This window comes from Lonchura striata, chromosome 3 (assembly GCF_046129695.1).
Source record: "Lonchura striata isolate bLonStr1 chromosome 3, bLonStr1.mat, whole genome shotgun sequence".
In the NCBI taxonomy this organism is placed as follows: Eukaryota; Metazoa; Chordata; class Aves; order Passeriformes; family Estrildidae; genus Lonchura; species Lonchura striata.
The window spans coordinates 32997402-33016700 of NC_134605.1; the positions used below are offsets into that span (position 1 = coordinate 32997402).

General features: G+C 43.0%; 3 protein-coding genes across 4 annotated transcripts in view; 2 read left to right on the forward strand and 1 right to left on the reverse strand.

Moving 5' to 3' along the window:
• Positions 1–6350, forward strand: part of PRKD3 (protein kinase D3) — a 43873-nt gene extending 37523 nt beyond the window's left edge. For both annotated transcript variants that reach the window (XM_021545453.2, XM_077782050.1), the window contains 5 exons: positions 71–232; positions 702–800; positions 1602–1869; positions 2768–2853; positions 3491–6350. In XM_021545453.2, the coding sequence (XP_021401128.1) occupies positions 71–232; positions 702–800; positions 1602–1869; positions 2768–2853; positions 3491–3664 (789 nt within the window). In that variant the 3' untranslated portion in view covers positions 3665–6350. The remainder of the gene's footprint in view (positions 1–70; positions 233–701; positions 801–1601; positions 1870–2767; positions 2854–3490) is intronic.
• A 446-nt stretch (positions 6351–6796) lies between these two features.
• Positions 6797–12907, reverse strand: NDUFAF7 (NADH:ubiquinone oxidoreductase complex assembly factor 7). The gene is made up of 8 exons (XM_077782051.1): positions 12417–12907; positions 11371–11481; positions 10184–10394; positions 9624–9682; positions 8796–8909; positions 7847–8015; positions 7359–7532; positions 6797–7002 (listed from the first exon to the last, which is right to left on the reverse strand). Exons 2-6 carry the CDS (start codon positions 11386–11388, stop codon positions 7914–7916), a joined length of 504 nt encoding a protein of 167 aa, XP_077638177.1. The 5' UTR covers positions 11389–11481; positions 12417–12907; the 3' UTR covers positions 6797–7002; positions 7359–7532; positions 7847–7913.
• Positions 12908–13302: 395 nt separating this feature from the next.
• The window catches only part of CEBPZ (CCAAT enhancer binding protein zeta), a 33975-nt gene continuing 27978 nt past the window's right edge, over positions 13303–19299 (forward strand). The window contains 6 exon segments of the mRNA XM_077782052.1: positions 13303–13328; positions 13330–13453; positions 13810–13978; positions 14412–14603; positions 14606–14671; positions 14674–15216. Of these exon segments, the coding sequence (XP_077638178.1) occupies positions 13303–13328; positions 13330–13453; positions 13810–13978; positions 14412–14603; positions 14606–14671; positions 14674–15216 (1120 nt within the window).

The following is a 19299-nucleotide window of genomic DNA, read 5'->3' on the forward strand; positions in this document are numbered from 1 at the left end:
GCATTTCTGTGTAATTCAGGATATTTCATACTGATTTATTTATAGATGTACCTATGCTACTTTCTTTTAGAATTTGCACCACCCTGGGATTGTAAACCTGGAATGTATGTTTGAAACACCAGAACGAGTCTTTGTTGTGATGGAAAAGTTGCATGGGGATATGCTAGAGATGATTCTTTCCAGTGAGAAAAGTCGACTTCCAGAACGAATAACTAAGTTCATGGTCACTCAGGTGAGCAGTAAATTCCTCTGCTTTGAGAGGAAAGGCTAGATTTGGGTTTTGTAATTATAAGATGAGAATTTGGAGAAGGAGTTTTCTGTACTGTTATTTAAAAGAGACAGCATAGAGAGCTACACATCTAATGAAAGTTGAATAAACAAGAAAAGAGCTTTGAATGTTAATTGTGTTAATTTTTTGGCCCTTCTTTCCCAAGACATAACATTATGGACATCTAAATATGAGTGTCAAAACAGTAAGCATTCAAAAAAACAGAGGAGGAGGTGGGGAGAAGAAGGTTGGGGAAAATAAACCCACTTGTTTTCAAGTCTTGGTAGACTGGAAAAAACAGTACTTGCACAGTATATATGGGTTAGTTCTTGAGGACTGTGTTGATAGAAATTGCTGTATTGGTTAGTCTGTGTGTCTTTTGACACTTCTCATCTGCTTGAATATGTTCTGAAAGGTTTCTTTCATTTTGTAGATACTTGTTGCTTTGAGGAATTTACACTTCAAGAATATTGTGCACTGTGATTTAAAACCAGAAAATGTACTACTAGCATCAGCAGAACCATTCCCTCAAGTGAGTGAAGATTAAACAATACTTTTCATTACTATTCATTGGGTTTTTTTAAAAGCAATATCAACACTGCTGCTTAAACAGCAACCTCTTGTGGGATTTTCAGCTGACTTCTAGAATTACTTGAACTGCTTGTTACTGTAGTTGTCTCTTTTTTTTCCACTTGTCTCACTAAGTGCCATTAGTGCATTGGTCTTTCTTATACTCTGAGGAGGGCTTATTGACTTGGGGTTACATGTTGAACTTGATCTGGATCCTTTTATCTTCACAAGTGCCTGCTGTGTTCAAGTTAAGGAACTGTTGCAGGATCATAAAGATTTGAGCATTGGTGCATGTACCAGCCATTAATGCATTTTACTGGGATGTTCTGTCAAGAGCTGGCTGGCTCTGGGTTCAAGCTAAAACTCATTGTTTGATTTCCATGTAGCCGAAGCCTCCAGCTTCAGGAATTTGATTAAGAGGAATGAGATCTGGCTGGGATTTGTGTGTGTTTTTAACTTTGGTTCTGTGCCTTTCCAGAGTGAGAAGTCACCTCAGAAAATGAGCTGGGTTTGGAATCAAGATACGTTTTCCTTATTTTCACACTTGTGGTCATGTAATACACGAAGTGCCTCATACCCAAGTCTCTGCAGGGCCAGTTCAGGTCTTGATCTGAAGTGTGGCTGATCTGTGTGCTGCAAACCCAGTAACCTTAATGGGCTGGTTTACATGGGGTTTTGTTAATTTTGTCAATGTTTAAGTGATGGCAGAAAGGGTGTGAAATCAAGCAGAGATTGCTCCATTTAAAATGTGCTGCTTTTGCAGGTGAAGCTGTGTGATTTTGGCTTTGCACGCATCATTGGTGAGAAGTCTTTCCGGCGCTCTGTGGTGGGCACTCCTGCGTACCTCGCCCCTGAAGTGCTCAGGAGCAAAGGCTACAACCGCTCCCTAGACATGTGGTCAGTAGGAGTTATTGTCTATGTGAGTCTCAGTGGCACGTTCCCATTTAATGAAGATGAGGATATCAATGATCAGATTCAAAATGCAGCATTTATGTACCCACCAAATCCTTGGAAGGAGATTTCTAGTGAAGGTAAACAAATTCATTTCTAATTTCTCTATTAGAATGTTTGTGTACATAGGTAATGCATTCAAATGCTTAAATATCAAGGTTTATTTAGGAAGGAGTGAGAAAATTATTGTTAGTTTGAGTTTTTAGTAGACTATGCCCAAATAGGTAAATATGAGGTAAATATATTTGTGAAAGATAAATTATAAAATATAATGCTTTAGAAAATTTTCATGGCAGGGGAGTCAGAAGATTTAGCAAGAAAAATTAATTTCATGCATGATGAGTGGAATGAGTGATCTGATACTTCCCAAAAGTCCCAAAGGAAAGTTCATTCATGTGTGGGTATTTGCTGAATGATGGTATGTTTTATCTGAACTATAATCACAGAAACTGTTCAAAGTTGAATCTGGAATTTTAGTTTGTACATTAGGAAGTATGGACTGAAGTGTGAGGTCTGAAGAACCTAGAAGTTTACAAGGCTGGTCTCTAGAGCTCTCCAGTGCCAGCTTTGGTTATATGTTGTTACCATGTTCGGTTAATAAATTATTAAGACACAGGTAGATGTGGAAGGATATATACAGTAGTGGAAGTACCTATATCATTGTGGAACAGGATTATGCTCAAGATTTTTAGACATATCTGAAAATTACTAAAATCAGTAGTGAAAAAGATTAACGAATAATACAGTAATGCTTTTAGTTTTTCCATCAAAAGTAGGGGGAACATACCCCATATTACTTTTTTGTAGCCACATTTAACATAAGGAAAGCTAAATATAAAATTCAAGAGTTTGGTTAAATTTAAAGGAATTCAGTGTAGGATACACTCACACATAAAAATATAATTTCTACTGCAGCATGTGAATGATGATGGAGGTGATTAGCATTTAAACAATATAATTTTTGTTCTTCTTTGCCAGCCATTGATTTAATAAACAATTTGCTTCAAGTGAAGATGAGAAAACGTTTCAGTGTTGACAAATCCCTTAGTCACCCATGGTTACAGGTAAACCCATCTGCCTTTTTCACTATGCTTACAATGGGTGAATAATTTTTTTGACTGAAATTCTTCAGAGGCTTATGAAAACTTCAAGTGTCACATTCTGTTAACAAGCATTCATGAAGGCTTGAGCATTTCTGGATTTAACTTTACATTTGATGCACTCCAGGGTTCTGACCATCTGTGAATGGCTTCCTTCTTCAAGGGAAATTTGTCATACTGTCTCTTTTGCCTTTTCCTTTCTGTCTGACAACAACATGGGTTTACTCTTCTGGCTTCCCCCTCGACTATGGGCAGTGATGAATGCATGGAGCCGTGTGAAATCAGCATGGAGACAAACATTGTTTGTTCAGTGCTGAAGTGGACACATAGCCTGGTGTGTGCTGTAACTTGTAGTCCATTTAGAAAAGATTTGTTTGGAATGGAATATTTTATCTGCTGCTTTGACAATCTTAGATACTAGCCTATTTAATTTTGAACTATTCTTTGTGAACAGTGTTGGGGCTTTTTTTTTAACAGATCTTGTTGGTTATATCTTCTGGCTATTTACACTAAAAATGGACAGAAACTGCAGAATTTATCCATGGGAATGTAATGGTGCTGTTTCTTAAAACTGCTTCCTTAAATCTCTTTTACTCCTTAGGATTATCAGACTTGGCTTGACCTCAGAGAATTTGAAACACGCATTGGAGAGCGTTATATTACCCATGAGAGCGACGATGCACGCTGGAAAGAACATGCTTATGAACACAACCTCGAGTACCCCCAGCACTTCATTATGGCTCCCAATCCAGATGACATGGAAGAAGACCCTTGATTTGCTCATTATGTTAAATTGTAGCAAAGAAGGATACTCCAGGCAGAAACTGAAGTTTTGGAACAGCTATTGCTCTTTCCAAAGGCTGTACACATAGTTTGTTGTGTAAAGCCCAGAGGATCCTGCATTACCATGAGAATAGTCTGTCGTCTGCAAACTTTTCTCCATCCCTGACTTTGAGTAGTTACTGGACAGTGGGATACAAAGCCCTGTTGGGTAACATTTCACCAAGCTGGGTGGCTACAAAGCCATTACCAAGGTGTGGTGTGTACAGACTGAATGGTTTGTGTTTTTCAAGGGTTTTTGTTTTTTCATAGCCTATGCAGTAAGAGTTTTGTAATAGTTTTCTAATCCCTATTTACTAGGCCGTAGGGGACTGTTTTCTGCTACTTAGATCTCCTGTTTCTCAAACTGTGGATGGTGAAGAGTCTATAAAGAAATCAGTTCAGAATACCTTGGCTAAGGCAAACATGGTGGTTTAGTTGAATACAGCTTCATAGATGAAGGAATAATTTGCTGCTGTTTAGACAGTTAAATATGTGTGTCTTTGCCCTAATTGAACCTTTTACAGATAGCAACCAAAACAAACTAAAAAAAAGGAAAACCCCATAACTTCTTACATTCCTCTTGAAATGCTTGCTGACAGTCTAAGGAGATGATAATCAAAGCTGTGCTAGGCTTTTATTTTGTCTGTTAAAAAAAGCAATAAGCCACAACAGTGCGCTGCTATGCAAGGCTGGCACATCATTGATACACACCAAAGGCATTTTGACTTAAACCTACACAAATAATGCACAGAGAGCACACAAGACTTGATGTAGCATATCTTTTCACTCTGGAAGATGAGCTTTTAGCAGAAGGATGTGGAAAAATAGGGAAAATACATGCAGCTTTCTTATGTCGTTTCAAGTAATAAGATTTTAAAAGTTTTCTAATATTTTTCTAATTTTTAAGGTTCCCTGGACTTATATCAGGAGTAGTTTGTAGCCTGCTAGCTTGTTATGTTAACTCTGCTCAAAACCTAGAAGTAACAGTGGATACCACATCAGCTGTTGCTTCTGCCAGGGCAGCTAGATTGTAGGAGAAAGGACTTCGCCTTGCCACCTTAACCTGCATCCCTCCTATCCTCTTTACTGTGCTCAGAACTGTTTGAGCTGAATGAAGAGTCCAAAAGCAACTGCTCAGTTTTTTCTGTGCACATGCCTCAACTGAAGGATTCCCAACCACTAATGCTACTTGTGGCGCAGTAGAGGGGAAACAGCAGGCTTCTTTGGAGATTATTCCCTTGGACAGTTCAAGTTAATGGTATTTCAAAGAAGTTTGAGGCCATAATGTTAAATGCAAATGGAAGAGGGTTTTTTTGTCTTATTTTTAAAAATTAGAAGGGTGAAATCCTTTTTTTATGGAGTAACAGTGTTGTGCTCCTGGAGGGTACTGGATGGATGCATGCATCCCTGATGTGCCAAGCTGCTTAACTGGAGCTTAGTTGGAAATTTTTATAAAATTATGATACGGGCTCGAACTGCAAAGGCAGTGAGAGGCTTTGGGGTATCTCCACTCTCCTACAAATATTTTTCTTTTTTTTGTTTTTGTGTAGATAAGTATTTTTTATACTGTTTTTATTCAGGTAAGGAAGCAGGTGAACAGATTTAGAAGTTGCTAGGTATACCTAAAATGGTTAGTTCAGAGCTGGAAATGGCAGCTGCAGAAGGATGTGCCCACAGGTAGATCTGGGTCTTCAACTCACTCTTTCTTTTCCCCTTGTTCTTTATCTATCTGCCACTGCATTTCATAGTTGTCTGTGCTGACAAAGGCTGAGCTCTGGATTCGTAACCCTGTTTAGAGAAGGTTTCAGGACTGATTGTTCAAAGAGGCACTGCTTTCCATCTCTGCAACCAGAGCAATCACCTCTGACATTGGTAGTTTGGTATTTGCCCATTCTTGTTGGCAAGCAAAGCAGTGCTGTTTTTCAACTTCCAATGCTCAAGTGACCAAATTTCAGTGAAGCCATTGTATAGTCCATCCTAACTGTACTATATAGATACAGTTTGGTTTTAAACTTCAGATTTTTTACTTGAGCTGTTACTCCAGGTTTACCTGTGGGTTTGTTGTTTATGTTGTTGTAAGGGAGAAAATAAAGCAGCTCACACACTTGAAAAAGCACAACAGGAATAGAGGAAGGAGGGAACAATAATGAAGTAGAAGGCCTGGCTTTTGTCTCTCCCCATGAAGTCTGCACTGCTTCAAAATATTATATGAGCTATTTATTCTTCAAGTTGTATTAAAATAAAAATAATGCTGTTGACCTGTCAAAGAGATTGCCTGATCACATGCAGACTTATGGAACCAGACAAGAGAAGCCACAAGCAGCTAGTAGTCAAGAAACCAAAAAATCCGGCTTACATTACATATAAAATTCCTAGAGTAGTAAAAGTAGCTGAGTTTTATTCCCTTTTTTCTATTTTTACTGCAGACTTTGACAGCAGTAGGTTACAGTGTTTAATACCCTTACCCTAGATGAATTAAGTTGCATTCATTCAAGCAATAGTGCTATGGTGATGCTATAAAAAAGCTCATGTAAAATTTATAGCCTCAAAATGACACTGTCAAGTACTTTTATATTTTTATACACCCCATTGTTTGTAAATATCCTCTGGTAAGCTTGAAAATAAAATTTATTTCCCTATCAGACTAGTTCTTTTTATTTACGTGAATTATCTCCTATTAAATGTTCTTAGAAGTAAATGGTCCTATACTTTCTTGTTTGTGGATTTATTAAATATGTCCTGCTGTGGAAATTCAGCCAGCAGGAACTCCTTTTATGTGCATCCTGTCACTATTCTCTTTATAAAAATATCTTCAGAGATGTCAAGGCATCTTGATTTTATTCAAGTACCAAATCTTGTATACATTTAAAGTCTCCATAGTGCATGTTACTGACAAGTTTGGATTGCATTAGTAAATATTTCAATCTGTTCTCTCAAAAGACTCCCAAAACATTGTTCATTCTTTGCTCTGTGTGTGCTGGTTTCTGTATGTGCAATGTTTTATTTCCACTCATACTGCTTTGAACAGATCAGTCCAGAGGTTTGGTGTGCTGTACCAGACTCATTCTGAAACAGCCATCACACATTTTGCCATAGTATAATTTCTTTAGTAACAGTTCATTAAATCCAGCAACAGGTGGTAGGGGAGACTTTGATTCTGGCTTATCTTTCTTGTCAGGATGTACAAGTCTGTGGTGAGGCAGCAGGACAAAAAAATTAAAACAGTCTCCCATCTTCTAGGGATTCATCAACATAGCATAGCTGTAAAGTAACTGCTCACTGCAAGAGCACCTGGAAAAAAATGCAGGTTAGAGTCCTTCCTGTATTCCTATAAATTCCTGCATACCTGCAATCCCTTCTTGCATCCTTTCCACTTAATGGTGCTGCGATGGTTGGTAAAACTGGTGAGATCACTGGTGGTGGTCCATAGCCCACACACTGATGAAAGTTTTGCATTAAATGCTCCTAAATATAGTCAGTTTACTTTCAGGGATCTGGAGTAACTTACATCTAGCAGAAGCAACTTTCTGATCTCATACCTACATGTTATTTTGAACAACATTTTAAAATCAAAGACTAAAGCTCTCGTACTGCTTAAGAGTATTGCCTGTGGATTGGGAGAGTTCTGCAGATGTGAACACTCGTACCTGCAGTCGGAGGTCAATGCCCATGTTCTTTAAAAACTCCCTCTGTTTTATAGGGCCTAATGTAGCTGGTTTTCCCTGTGCCATCTTTCGAAGGTAGCTGAAATCAACATCTGCTGTCAGGTCTGCTGTACCTGGAGCACTCAGCACATTGTGAAGTTTGTGATTCCGAAAACCCTGCAAATGAAATTGGAAGATTACACTCAGCTGTAGCCCAACCATCATAGCCAGGGCTGGCAAAAATTAAGCTGTGCCTTAGAGTGGCGACAATAGCAAATTATACGTGGAAAGTTGGAGATAAATGTAGGAAGAACTCAGATTTCCTTTTCCAACTGACAGAAACCCTTCTGGGTACTGATTAAACAGGAATTACTCAGTTTTATGCAGTTTTTGCTATTTTGCCCACCTATGAACTTTAACTTACAAGAATCTAACAATCAAAGATAACAGAGTCTTTTGATTTATTGCTACAGGGCAAATAAATGCCTTACCCAGAAAGTGTCAGTTTTGTTCCGTCGTGGCCGTAATCTGTGACCAGAGCAGCTCCACCATCCTTCTCTATCCGAGAGGCCAGCCTCTGCACAATGACACCAGCCTCAGGACACACTTCCACATGGTCTCGTTTCTTCTGGCTAGTGAAGAGTTCAAAGACCAGAACACCTGTATTAGCAGACAAGCACAAGGCAAGTATCCGTCACACTTGGTGTCTTGGGGCTGTTGCTTTCCTGGGACATGCAGGTACAGGAGGTGCATCCTAGGCTACCTACACTGGCTTGAGCTAGTTTTTGCTATCACTCATTCTCCATTAGTATTTTCTGAGTGCTGGATTTCAGTGCTCTCTTCAATAACCAGTAGTCAAATGCCAATTTTTCTACCAAGAATATCTCTATCAGGTGCAATTTCCTTGCTGTAGTACTTAAGGAAAATAGTGCTTCGGCTGTGCACACCCTTCCGAGAGTCCTTCCTGTGTGAGACTTCATAGCTCCGTTTAATCTCCACTACTTAATTTTGTAGCTTTGAGTATCCAGTGCACTTCAGGAAAAAAACACAGCCACTCTCCACTAAAGGTCAGCCTGGCACTGAGCAGGCAGCTGCCCTGAGTACCCTTCAGCACGCTGAGAGCCTGGCTGTGGCAGGGCCACTCTTGAGATGGTGATGCCACACACACAGTGGAAAACTCTGCCCATCATTTGGTGCCTTGGTTTGCTCTCTGAGACATGTTGTGTGTGCAAGCTCCTATTTTGCAAAGTTTGATACACGTGGTAACTTTTGTGCTGCAGTTTCACAGCATACAAAGCTAAACGCTTGTGGAAATTTTAAGCTCTATTCATTTATAGACTGAGAGCCCTCTTCTTGCTGTCAGAGTAACTGAGAAGCACTAAATGTACTTGAAAGAGTCAATAAAGGTGTAAGGATGAGCTCTGGTAGGCATAACCTCACCTGAATAAAGTTTTGTGTCACAGGGGTCCTGGATGGTGACAGGACAAACAGCAGCTGGTCAGGAACTTCTGGGTCAATATCAACCAACACCTCACACCAGCCTTTTTCTGTTCGCTGTTCAACGAGCCCAAAGTACTCATGTTACACTCCAACAGGTACCACAGTATCTTGTTAATTTGACTGAACTAATATGTCAAGACTTTTCATAAAGGTCTTAGGAACAATACATTGTTAACAACTATTACTCATTTAATTCCATTAACTGCCTTAGAAAAAGTTTGTGGTGAAGAATCATCTGCAGAGCCAACAAATACGAGTTTAATTATACTTGAAAGGAATCAATGATGCTCTGAAGAAAAATGCCGCCTCTTCTGTTGACAGTTGCAACATTTAACTTACCAGAATAAAATATTTCATTCTACTGGTGATTTTCATAAATTAGCTACTTCTGAATTGTAACTAGCCTCTATTTGACTGCTCTCATTATTATTCAAGTGAAAGCCCCTCAGTCTTTTCTTAGTATTATTACAGAAAATCATGTGGAAAATAAAATCTGTGTTAATGTAGCATAAGAAATAAAAAAACCAAAACCTTGAGAGTTATATGAGCAGAAAGAAATCCTTATCTTTCTTCAAGTTTTTCCATTAAAAATAATTACTAATTTTACAGTTTTCAGCTGAATTAAGCCTTATTTGTCCAATTTAGTTAGAATTATTTCATCACCAGAGATAGTGCATGTGACTAGTTGGCACCTCAATTCTGTTCTTCCTCAAAGAGAAAAAGTGTTAAAGCAGATGGTCACAATTAAAAGTAATAATCTTTCTATACCTGAAACTTATGTATTGGCAGGGCATCAAAGAACTCATGTGCTAGATAAAAGCTGTGACCTGTGGGAAGGTAAAAAAAAATGCATTAAATTATTAACACTTCTAGAACAGCTCTCAGTTTAAAATATTTGTATGATTTTTAATGAATTAAGCTAGTTAACGTGGTTGTGAAGAAATTGTAATTACTTCCAGCTTACACACATGAAAGATACCATTTCTACAGCTAGTTGTAGTTACCAATCCATGAATTTTAGATCACTCTCTTGTGAAAGGAGATTCAGGCAAAGCCAGTAAAGTTTTGAGGTTTTTTTTTCCCCATGGAAAGAAAAAGTCAGAATATAGGAAAATGGGTAAGTATCCCCAAATGAAGATTGAAAGAATAGGTAGCAGTGATAAAAATGAACCAAGATCCTCCTGCCTCAGAGTCATACAAGTAAGAACAAATATGTATAAAACTACTTTTCTGTTCAGTGTGAAGGCTAGCAGAGATACCCTCTGCTATCTAAAGTTATCAGTGAAGGAAGGGCACCATCCTTTTAACAAGGCATTCAAGCTCCTTACCTGGTGGCACATCTTGAATGTCTCTGTACCAAAAAATGGGAATTCCAGTCTTGCTAATGCCTTTCATGTAAGCAGACTCATCCTCAGGGCTTGGCTGCACCTTCCCTCCTGTCAGAATCACTGCTTGGATCTCGCTGAGTTTGGGGCTCACTTCTACCAGATGAACAGAGACATCACATGTACTAAGAACAGAGGCGAGCTGCTTGAAGACCTATAAAGACAGATGAATTCTATTAGGTGCAGTCTTGTGCTGTGTCCCTTAATGGTTCAAGTATTAACCTATCTTCTCACTATTTACTGTTCACTATTAACTATTCAAGATAGAAGATTTTAATTAGCTTTCACTAACAAAACAATCTCAGTGAGAAAGACTGCATTTTGCTCCCTCAGTAGGAAGCGTGAGTTTCTTCACAAATCTTAATAAAAGCTGCTACACTTCAAAAAAGTTGGCTATACATTACAGGGTTGTAAGGACAAAAATATGAAATGCTAATTTGGAAGAGTAGTAGCAGCTCCTCCAAGACCTGCAGAAGGTCTAGCATTAGGAGAAAAATATCTCTGTTTTCCTGCCACCTTTAACAAATGTTTCATATCCCACATTTCATAATTTTTCATTATTTTTATTAACATATGTAAATAGAACAAAAGTTATTATGTGGTGCTAAGTCCCATTAGCAATCTGTTTACAAATCACCAGCATTTTAATAAAGACAGCCATGTAGGCATGACTGAACACAAAGCATTAACTCAAAAGAAATAAGGCCCTGAAATGTCCAAAGGAATTAACACAATTTCATTCTGTGTTATTGCACTCCCCTGTTCTGTTCCTTGCACTAAGGCCTCCATCTCAATTACACATAGCAACACCTTCCTAGATGGTTTTCAGTTTGGATAATGTTTCCCTGCACAGAAATAATTTACAATGAAATATTCCTGCCCTCCCCTTCTCTCCAGTGATGTTCGGAAGGTCACAGCCATGTCCATGGAGTGTGCACATGCTGGCCCCGGTCTGCTTCCACCTGAGAGCCCTGCTCCCAGAAACTCATCCATTCTAATCAGAGTCTGAGCTGCCAAACTGACTGAAGTGATCTGGCTACTAGGCAAGGCAGTGAAACATCTTCCCTTCAGATTTTGCTGCAGCTATGGAATACAGCCAGAAACAAAGAACATGAATGATTTTCACCTACCCGCAATATATCCTCCATGAGGGTGCCCCTCCCTGGGCCCAGCTCCACCAGCTAGAAGGTGGTTGGTTTGCCCATGGCCATCCAATCACTAATGTACGATATTCCTATTAACTGTCAGTGAGAAACAACACATGGCGTTACAGTAAGAAATTCAGAACTTGCAGAAAATCACACCTGATAGTAACTGAGATAACATGGCAAAATTCTGTCTTGATATTTTGAAGTTAAGAATTATGATACATAACATCACATTACTGTCTTTAAGTATTAAAATTGGTCATTGATTGCTGTCAGCCCAGCAGAAGCAACTCTCCATCAATAAATGTGGAGAGTCTGTTCTGGCTGGAGCAAGAACTTTCACCTAAGGCTCAAATGCAGGTCACTGTCCAGGTGCCTTTGGACAACTGTTTTTCCTGACAATGCATTTACCAAAGCACCACTGAGAACAGGATTTCGCCAATCTTCACTTCTGGAAATGATACACAAACCAGAGTGAGCCAGACTAAACTCTGGAGATTATTTCTGAGGGTTAAGTTTTCACACTGGAAAATCACCAAACTCTTTTTATTTATAAGCAAGTTCTGTATAAAAGTGTTACTAGGCACAGATGGTGTTTCATACAAAGGACTTTCAGAAAAACAAAACCCCCTTTCCTCCCTCAAAACCAATTTTTCTCTTGGGAAATAGCTTGAACCGTATCATAGCTACTCCAGTATTTTGACATTGATAAAGTGGCTTGGAAAACTGGCTTGGAAATCAGCTGGGATGGAAATTGGAAGGACCACATTGGGCTATCTGGACTACCCTCCCTGTTCAAGTAGGGTCATCCTAGAGCACACAGCACAGGATTTTGTGCAGATGGTTCCTGAATGTCTCCAGTGAGGGAAACTCCACAACCTCCCTGGGCAATCTGAGTGCCAGTACACAGTAAAGTTCTTCCTCATGTTCAGGTGGAACTTCCTGTGCATCAGTTTCTGCCCATTGACAGTATGGACACGGAGCAGAGCCCAGCTCCATCCTCCTGGCACCTCCCTTCAGATACTCACAGACACCCATGAGTTCCTCTCTCAGTGCCTCTTCCCGAGGCTGAACAGGCCCAGCTCCCTCAGCCTTTCCTCATCAGAGAGATGCTCCAGTGCCTCAATCATCTTTGTTACCCTCCACTGGAGCCACTCCAGGGGCTCCATGTCTCTCTTGTCCTGAGGAGCCCAGAACTGGACTCAGCACTCCAGATGTGCCTCACCAGGGCAGGGCAGAGGGGCAGGATCACCTCCCTTGAGCTGCTGGCAGTGCCCTTCCAAGTGCACCCAGGATTCCATTGGCCTTCTTGGCCACAAGGACACACTGCTGGCTCATGGATGGCTTGTTCTCCGCCAGGATTCCAGCCAGGCCCGCGTGGTTGAAGTAACTTAACGCGAAGAACTGCGTTGCCTCTCCGAACACCTGGCTTATTTCAGGCGAGGTGATGAAGTCCCCGCTCTCGCCGCCGCCGCCGCGGCGTGTGTAGTAACGCTGCGAGGGGGAAGCGGCACAGGGGCCGCGGTGAGCGGGACCCGCAGCGCAGCCCCCGCGGCCCGGCCCGGCCCCGCCGAGCGGGGAGGGCAGCGGGGAGAGAGGAGGAGAGGGGCGCTGGGCGGGACGGCCCCGCCGAGCGGGGAGGGCAGCGGGGAGAGGCGGCGCTCACCGCGGGGAGCGGCGGGGCGGGAGAGCCGCGGGCGGCCCGCCAGCAGCAAGCGGCGCGCCAGCGGCAGCGCCATGGCAGCGGCTCCTGCTGCGGCTCCCGCTCCTCCCGCTCCTCCCGCTCCTCCTTCTCGGTCTTCTTCCTCGTCTTCCTCCTTCTCCTCCTCCTCTCCGCCCGGGCGCCGGCGTGCGGGCGCGGCCCGGGCCGGAGCGCGTCACGCGTGTGCGCGGCAGCGCTTCCTGCGGGCGGCGATGGCGGCCGCGTTCTGGGATGCGGGAGCGGAGGAAGGCGGGCGGCGACAGCGGCGAGGAGGAGGGCGACGACGACCGTGATGAAGAAGCAGAAGGCGGAGATGCGGGAGGGTTCACGCTGGACGAGGTGCTGCGCCCCGCCGGCACCAAGGTGAGGGCGCGGGAGCACGTGGCGGCCGGGACCCCCAGCCCGGGACGGGCCCGTGCGGGGTCCCACGCAGATGCTGGGAACAAGTTCTTTGCTCAGGGGCTGCTGAGGCACTGGGACAGGTTGTCCAGAGAACTTGTGGATGCCCCATCCCTGGAGGTGCCCAAGGCCAGGCTGCATGGGACTCTGAGCAACCTGGTCCAGAGGAACGTGCCTGCCCGTGGCAGGGGGGTTGGAACTAGATAGTTTTTAGGATCCCTTCCAACCCAAATAATTTAAGGATTGTGTGGGGAAGCCTTGGGAGTCTTGCCAAACCTTGCACCATATCTGCCTGTGACAGCTCTGCCCTGTCTTCTCAGCAAGATTACCTCATGCTGTGTGCCGTGGACAAGGAGAGCGAGATGGTGGACGGGGTCAAGAAGGACACGATCGATGACCTGAAGGAAAGGGAGCTGGAGGCGTTCATCAGCTCCCTGGAGCTCAAAAAGTATGCAAAGAGTTGCCTGGTGGTGGAGGAGGATGAGGATTGTTATAAGTTGAGGCGAATAATTTGATTCAGCCTTTTAAGATCAATTAATAATTTTATTAATTACAGCAAGTGATAGCAAGCAAAACAGCGCTGGGTTCAGCTGGGAGCCTGGCTCCGCCAAAAGCTGACAGCCTTTCCTTCTCTTCAGTCCCTTTTTATCTTGCATGAGTGGGGGTGGTGAGTCTCATTCCACCGTGGTTATCAGTCCCAAAAACAATGGATTTCACAAGTGGGGTGGTGTGTCTTCTTCCACTTCGGTATCAGTTTTCAGCAACAATGGGTTTCCACTGCGGTTATCAGTTCCAGCCAGTCCTGCAAAATCTTTCACAATCTTTGTTTGTGGTTACCAGTCAAGCCTGCAAATTCCATGTCCCAACTTCCCCCCCTTTTATCCTAATTTCATACTTTTGATGAACAAACAAGTCAATGCAGTTTCTCACAAGGATTATGGTGGCAGCAGAGAGAAAGAGAAGCCTCCAAAGAAAGAGAAAAACAAGAAAGAAACAAATTGTTCTTCACTAGAGGGGAAAAAAGGAAAAAAAGGAAAGGAAAAGGCAATCAGTGTGAAAGACACGATGACTGGCAAAAAGAAGCAGGCTGGTGGTGATCAGGGCCAACAGCCTTCTGCAAGAAAGAAAGGCTGGAAGAAGATTTTGAATTTCATGCTAGGCAAGCAATCCTAATCAAACCAGGAATGATCTGGAATACACCAACAAATTCTCTCCAGAGCCACAGAATCAGACACTTTTGTCCAAGTATAAGGCCCTGGCCCAAAAGCTGTATGAACATGAGACAGACCTGTTTAAGAATAAGACAGACTATCAGAAGGGGGCCTCTTTGGCGTGGATTAAAACTGTTGTGTCCTCAGGTACCTTGGCTGACAGGATGGCAGTGATGACCCTTCTCATCCAGGACAGTGCTGTCCACAGTCTCCAATTTGTTGAGAACTTAATAAGCCTCATACAGAAAAAGGGCAGCAGGCAGCAGAGCCTTATGGCTTTAGATACTTTCAAGAAGCTTCTCATTACAGATATCTTACCAGACAATCGAAAATTGTGGTCTTTCTCGCAGAGACCGCTGAACAACATAGTGCAGATGTCGAGTGGCAACAAGGATTCAAGAGACAGGAGGCTGATACTTTGGTACTTTGAGCATCACCTGAAGCTGCAGATAGCAGAGTTCGTGCAGGCCTTGGAAGGACTGAGCCACGATTGTCTGACAGCCACCAAATCCCGAGCGCTGGCTGAAATAAATGGGCCAGGAGACCTGCTCCTCTTTAAGGCCTTTATTAGGTGACCGGCTCTGGGGTGGGGGCCCGAGGCGTCGCGCGCACCACCGCTGCTCCCACGTGGCGACGCGGAGGAGGAGGAGATCGGGTCCACTAGGCAGCAGAGCCGGGGCTTCCGTCCTGGGCACAGGAAGGCAATTTGTGGCTCGTTGCCCGGGGTCCTGATTCCGCAGTCGCGCTGTTTATGTTAGTGCGGCATGTCGGTGGCTACTTCGCGGGTCCGGCGCTGTCCAGGGACCTCTTGCCGATTGTCCGATCCGGTCCGTGGCCCTGAATTTGGCGTGGCTTGTTGTCCTTGGGGCTCTTTTCGGGATTTTGCGCTCGGTTCGCGATTTGCATATTTGCCGGAGTCGGCGCGGCCGCCATTTTGGGGAGCAGCGGCGGTAAAATCCTGGCGGTCACAAAGTGAAGGACAAGCGGGGCAAGGGGGAAACATAACAAGGGTGCACATAAGGGGATTTTAACGGGGTTTGAACAGTTTACAGCATTTTAATTAACATTTTTAATATAAAACTGAATTTATTCATAACAACTCCCCCCTCTATTTGTTTGATCGGGCTTTTGCCTGCATCAATTAGCTGTCTCGAGCTCCTGGAAATAGACTTTCAATTTATTATAGATCTCCCTGGCATTCTCATGATTCTGTTCTTTATTTTTCATTAACATGATTTTTGTTGGATCTCGGTTAGATCCCTCAGACAACTGGATAGTACCCCTGACTGTGGAAGTTAGCGCCCGAACTAAACAAGGGAAGAGGCAAGGTAGAAACAATAACCCTGCTATGGAGAAAACAGTAATAAAGGCGGCCTTTTTCCACCATGTCCCTTTTAGGGACCAGAACTCGTCCCACCAGTCACTATTTATTAAGGGTGTCCAATTTTGATTTCCAACGTATGCCAATTTGCGAATTTCCTTGGAGATGTTTTTTGATTACTGCACTTCTGTCGTCGATCTCCCAGCAGCACTCTGAGGAGTTAAATTTTCCACATATTCTTCCTTCATCTGCAAGTAAATAGTCTACTGCCAATCTGATCTGGTAAATCACTGCTCTTGTTTGCGATAGTTGGTCACTTACATGGTCAAATGCCAATGCTGTCTGATTAGATACAGTCTCGAGTACTGCTTGGAGTCGAATTATCCTGTTTAACATATAAATTGGGGTGCGATATCCCCAGGACCCATCTTGAGCCCATGTTGCTGGCCCATATGTTTGGATAATTTCTTCTGGGGTCCATACCTTGCTTTTCCAGGTTTGTGTGCCTCCCATGTCAATTGTATCTCTTTTCTTTCGTTGGTCTTTTCTTAAGTCATCATAGACTGGGACTCCTAGGTGTGCTCCTGATTTCTTAGGGAGAAGGAAAAAGGCCGGCTTGATTACCCCTACAGTGCAGCTCCCTGCCCAATCCCCTGGGAGCCTGGTATAGGCCGCATCCCCACAAATCCAAAATAAATATTCTGGGGCTTGCCAAAACCCATCTATTGTCTCTGTTGGAACCTCCCAGAACTTGGATAGTTCTCTAATTCCCCAAAAGGGGTTGGCCCCTTTCTCAGTGCACTTATGAAGTTTATACCCCTCATGATAAATACATCATTTTCCTGTTTTTCCCATGGCCCAGTATGTAAGGGGTTCCTTTGGGACCCATCTTGTCTCTTAGTTTTTCATTATTAGATACCTTTTGCATGCCATCTTTCCTACTTGGGTCTTGTACCTTCTTCCCATTCTCAGTATGCACTCTTTCCCCAATACCTTAGATTTCTGCTCCCATTTTTCTTTTCCCCTGGATGCCAGCGCTTCATTTGGTGGTCTTATTTGTCTCCATTGCAGAACATCCAATGGGCTCAAGCTACTCGCTTCCCACGGCCAGATCTCTGTCATCTGGGTACTCCCACAGACCCAACAGTTAGTTAAATTCAATTCCCTACTTATCTTTTCCACCAGGTCGATAAATAAGTTCTTTCCCACAAAATTGTCAGAATTACCATTTTCATTAATTACTTGTTTCTCTTTTACCAGATCTTTTAGTCCCTCATGCTCGAAACAGAACCATTCCTCTCCTACTGGGCACTCCCCAAGCAGGCGTTGCCTATAAGAGGCAGTGTTCTTTGTGGTCCAATGTTTTTCCGTCTTCCTGACAAGTGATTAATTGGGAGTGGTTAAAGCAGCCTGGATTTATATTGGTATGGACTCTGAATAGGGACCTCAAGTCATCCCCATCATAAATGGGGTGGTAACACTTTGTGCAAGGGTTTCTTTCTCTACTGAGAGAGCCCTCCAGTATTAGCAGCAACATTAACTTCCCCAAGAGTCCGGTAGGGGCCCTCTTCCCTTTGTTGACACCCCCCGGTCTTGCCTCTTGGGTCTGAGGTTTCCCTAAGAGTCTTTTACTATTGGCTGCCTCACTCCTTATTAGTTAATTTTTCTTATCACCTCTTTAGAAAGTGCTCAGTAGGAGAAATTATTCCCTATGGAGGGGGTTCAAACCTCTTAACACTTAAAACATTAAAACATTAAAACAACTCTGACTTGTAACAGTTCTTAACAGCAATGCTAATAATATTTCATTTGGCACAGTCCTTGTTTCCTGTTTTCTTTTTGAGTGTGATTTTCAGGTTTTCTGGGTCCCGGACTACCCTCCACTCTCCCGGATTAGTGTGAGATGTCTTGTCTGTTGGTTTCTCAGAGGATGCAGAGGAGTCAGATGTCTGGCTTGGAGATGACACTGGCCCTTTGATTCTGGTAATATGGGTCCAACCCTTCTCCTGGGTTCGTACTGCAGTGTGGGTGGTCAGCAATACCTGAAAGGGACCTTCAAATTTTGGGGTTAAGGGAGTGTTATTCCAAGACTTAATTAGTACCCAATCCCCAGGCTGAATACAGTGCACATTGGTGTCATGGGGGGAAGTTTGGGGTATATATCCCTTTTTCCTGAGACCCTCTAAACTCCTCCCAATAGCTCTTAGATATTTGTGGGTAGCCTCTTCTCCATCATCATAGTTGCCAACACTGTATGGGGATAGCAGAAAGGGGAGTCCGAACATCATTTCGTAAGGGGACACTCCTATGTCTGCTCTAGGCCTTGTTTGAATTCGCAGTAGAGCCAGGGGTAGACACTTGAGCCAATTCAGTTTGGTCTCTGCTATTAATTTGGTTAATACATTTTTCAGGGTCTTATTCATTCGCTCGATTCGGCCTGAACTCTGGGGGTGCCATGGAGTATGTAATCTCCATTTTATCCCTAATGCCTTGATTACCTGCTGTAATGCCTGAGCAGCAAAGTGAGGTCCCCTATCAGAATCAATAGTATTTACCAAACCATATCTGGGAAGGATTTCCTCCAGGATCAGTTTTGCGACCACTTCTGCGGTTTCCTTCTTTGTGGGAAAAGCTTCCACCCAATGGGTGAGGTGATCTATCATTACTAATAGATGTTTGTACCCTTGTACTGGAGGCATTTCAGTGAAGTCTACTTGGATATTTTGGAAAGGTCTGAGAGTCTGAGAGCCAATTCTCTTCCTCCAGGTTCTACTTTTCTCATTACCTTCTGATTTATCTTTTGGCAAATTATACATCCTTTAGTTATTGCTTTGGCCAGATCATATATTCCTATACAAAGGTTTTCCCTGAGGAGGTGGTCGCATAACCCCTGTGTTCTCCAGTGTGTCAGTTTGTGTATCTCAGTTAGTATCTTTCGGGCTAATTCTTGGTTTAAAAATCTCCTCCCATCTGGAGTTAGCCACTCCCCTTGCTTCCCCTGATGTAGCTTTAGTTCCTCTATAGCCTTTCTTTCCTTTTCACTGAATATTGGCTCAGCTTCATCCCCTCTTTGTTCTGTCCCTCTCTCCAACCTTAGGATCCTAATTGGTTCCCCTTGTTCCAAAGCTGCTTCCTTGGCTGCCTGGTCTGCTAGTCTGTTTCCTTTTATTTCCAGGGTATTCCCCCTTTGATGTCCTCTTACATGTATCACTGCTATCTCAAATGGTTTCTGCAAAGATTTCAGCACTAATTTCACCAGCTCAGTATGCACTAGGCCT